This window comes from Panulirus ornatus, chromosome 9 (assembly GCF_036320965.1).
Source record: "Panulirus ornatus isolate Po-2019 chromosome 9, ASM3632096v1, whole genome shotgun sequence".
Classification (NCBI taxonomy): Eukaryota; Metazoa; Arthropoda; class Malacostraca; order Decapoda; family Palinuridae; genus Panulirus; species Panulirus ornatus.
Window position 1 is genome coordinate 59324407 of NC_092232.1, and position 3536 is coordinate 59327942.

Consider the following 3536-nt stretch of genomic DNA (forward strand, 5'->3'; position numbering starts at 1 on the left):
CAGTACCTTCTGAAAATATTTCTTAAGGTAAGGTCGTGGGGGTTAGTTTAGGTGCTAACTAAACCTTGGCTAGAAAAAGTTTGCTTTAAAACCACAACTACTTGAAAGGCCTACTTTAAGTGGTGATATTGGAATTCATTTACTCCAGTGTGCCCGTCCGTCCGTTTGTTTTATGTCCATCTAAAGATTCATACGTTCAATTTTTGATGTAGATTGATTTCCTATCTTAGTTTCGTCTACGGAATTCTACGTCTTCAGTTCAGCATACCTTTGTGGTAATGAAGGGAAAGTCACCATATTCATAAGCCGAGTGCACGTAGCTTATCCCACCTCGTTAGAGAGAAAACTTACCTGTATTTGAATTAATGAACGGGCAAAGAGAAGACAAAATTCTAATACACATATATTATACAACTATATAATTTATATCATATACATTATCACATTTCCTGCACTTTCCATCACAAATTTGCTGAGGTCATAGCCTTGAAGTTGCCATTACCTTACAACCTTAAGGATGGTGGTCTACAACACCTCTAGATTGATGGAGAAAACGAAAAATTTCGTTTTACTATTAAGACCACAGAAATACGGTAATTCCACTTCACTACCACTAACTACTAGTTATTTTACGTGTTGATTTTCACGGCTAAGATTTTCATCCTCTGAGCGAAGCCATACAATAATCGTCCTTATCTACTCTGAGCATTGGATAGCCTCCTGATGATCAAGATTGCTGTTTTGGTTGTCCGTTTCCCTTGTTACTGCTGTGCCTCACTGCACACCTTACATGAGTGCCTTCCACAGTATTAGGGACAGCTGCTGGGCCTCACTGTAGCTACTTCTGGGACGGTTGCCAATCTTCCTCGTATTCCCTCATGACCACAGCGCCAAACCGACTCCCGCCATCAGGCCGAAACGCACAAACATTTCTGACAAAATTGAGACAACCGCTTTCGCGTCAGTTTTGACACCAAGTGAATTTAAACGACAATTACGTTCAAGATGCTTGGTTTTTCGTTCATGGATTGAACAGAAGCAACCAACGATGGTTGCTACTGCCCAATCCATGAAGTCCCCCCCACCACGGAAAGGTAACCAAGCTTCGGGGGGGATGGGTGTTTACCCTGACGCCAACGGAGAAACTCAATATTAGTGCAGAGATCTTTTCCTCGGTAAAGAAAGTGTAGCCGGACTCCGCCCTCATGAGGTTACTGCACGACAGCAAAGATCACCCTTTGGTAGGCTGTGCTATAGGCAGCACAGCTCCGTCAAAGATTTCACTCCATAAGTGAACTTATATAGATTCCTTTTTTAACATTTTGTCTTGTCTATAAGGAACTCATCAGTTCTTCTCAAGTGAAAGCAAAAAATCATCGAGAAATTCATTTGCTTCCTCAATATCAGGATCTTGTGGCTCTGTGTGGGGGACGGGGCTGGTGGGCTGTGTGTCTGGCTGTGTCTGGGGAGCAGGGCTGGTGGTCTCTGTGACTGGCTGTGTCTGGGGAGCGGGGCTGGTGGTCTCTGTGACTTGCCGTGTCTGGGAAGCGGGGCTGGTGGTCTCTGTGACTTGCTGTGTCTGGGAAGCGGGGCTGGTGGTCTCTGTGACTGGCTGTGTCTGGGAAGCGGGGCTGGTGGCCTCTGTGACTGGCTGTGTCTGGAGATCAGGGGAAGTTTTGGGTATAAATTTCAATATACTGTGAGCGATATCGTCTCTCAACCGATTCCTCTCGATCTTCTCTTGCACGGCCTTCATGATACGTTTGGGCGGCTTTCTCCATTTTCTTTGCATTTCAGTTGGTGATCCTGCGCCATCGAGCCACATGATACCAGAATAGTATCGTTCCTGTTTCCCAACGGGTCCAATCTTGGTGTCACACATGATGCCGAGTGAACCCAAATGGCGGCCGATGTTTACGTTGGAAGCCACGGGCTCGTTATGTATCTTGCAGTAACTTTCATACCGTTGCTGCAGCTCTTTCCTGCTGATAAGGTACCGCTTCATAGTAATAGTCTTTCCCTTCATTTGAACGAAGGTATTCATGAAACTAACAAAGGAAGCCTTTCCTTTGTAATCCCGTTTGTAGTAACAGAAAGCCATTGAAGACGTGGACTGGGTCAGGCGAAGTTACACAGACTAACAAGATAGTCCTATAATCAATGGTCCTGTATCAGCACTGAACTCGAAATACGTCAGAACGACAATTTCAACCCAGGGCTGGAGGGCCAATTGATGATATTCTCACGTCTTGCTCAACCAAGTAACCTCGGTTAGACCTTGTTTATATTCAAATATAGTAAAGTTAATATAGTGAAGTTTGATGATTCTTTTTATATGTAAGTTGCAATGTAGTTTGTATATATATATATATATATATATATATATATATATATATATATATATATATATATATATATATATATATATATATATATATATATATATATTGGCTATGTCGTCAGCAAAGGTTTATCGGCCTGGACATTCTGGACATTCCTTCATGCTGCTAAACTCCTGTCGATGGCATATTGCAAGTCTTTCATAATAAGGTCCAATGTGGGTCGAGCAGAGGGATCCTCCTTTTTAGCCTGTTTGACAATAGTGGCCAAGCGTGAGCGGCGACTCCGGTAAACTTGTTTGATAATCTGACTCAGGAGGAAAGCATAGGAGTACACGTCAGACGCCGTGGTGCTGGGTTGGCCAGACCTCACCTCTGGCGCAATCCATAGGCATTTACCAGGAGAGGAGTTGAGGCCCAGGTTCTGGTGTTCGACACAGGCAAACCCCAGATCAATGATGCTCACTTGGGGCGCCTGAGGATCGCCGCTCACGATCACATTATCGTTCTTCAGATCATTGTGGATTATCCCTTTGTCGTGCATCTCCTGCAGTCTGTGTCCAACCATCAGTGCCAGCTGCAGGAGATCGAAGCGACCTTGTGGATTGTTGCCCCTCAAGACATCCTCGAGAGTCGATCGGCCCGCGTAGCTCATCACAATGGACGGTGGGTTTTCGCAGGTAGCATAAAGCCTAGGGACACCTCCGGCTCCTTCAAGGTGAGCCATGTGTTGGGCCTCTTGCATGAGTTTGTTATCCTCAGCTTTGTGAGAGACCTTCAGCACGGCTCTTTCCTCCTGCCACGGAACAAGGAAGGCCTTCCCGTTCCCCCCAGCACCCAAGACCACCTGTGCTTGGGAGACGAGAATTTCCACGTCTCTTCTCTGAATTACAGTCATTTTGAAAGTAGTGTCTTCTGTGGGGTTTGGGCTGACCTGGTAAACTCTGATATTGTAACGCTAGAGATACCGAGTTGGTGCTTTCCTTCGTGTTTTGATTGACGAAGTAAACTTTCATATCCCAGAAGTGCAGAAATATAGTGAAGCTTCCTGTAACTGAGTACCTCAGATTCAAAAATATAGTATAGGGCACACACACACACACACAATATATATATATATATATATATATATATATATATATATATATATATATATATATATATATATATATATATATATATATATATATATATACC

At 43.8% G+C, this 3536-nt stretch overlaps 1 protein-coding gene across 1 annotated transcript; it reads right to left on the reverse strand.

The window, feature by feature from the left end:
• Nucleotides 1-2499: 2499 nt before the first annotated feature.
• LOC139750082 (uncharacterized) lies at nucleotides 2500-3237 on the reverse strand. Its single transcript, XM_071664416.1, has one exon. The coding sequence runs from the start codon at nucleotides 3235-3237 to the stop codon at nucleotides 2500-2502; it is 738 nt and encodes a 245-aa protein (XP_071520517.1).
• Between the last annotated feature and the right edge of the window lie 299 nt (nucleotides 3238-3536).

Excerpts from the sequence above, each read along its gene's own strand:
- LOC139750082 (XM_071664416.1), bottom strand. The coding sequence starts at position 3,237 with ATGACTGTAATTCAGAGAAGAGACGTGGAAATTCTCGTCTCCCAAGCA.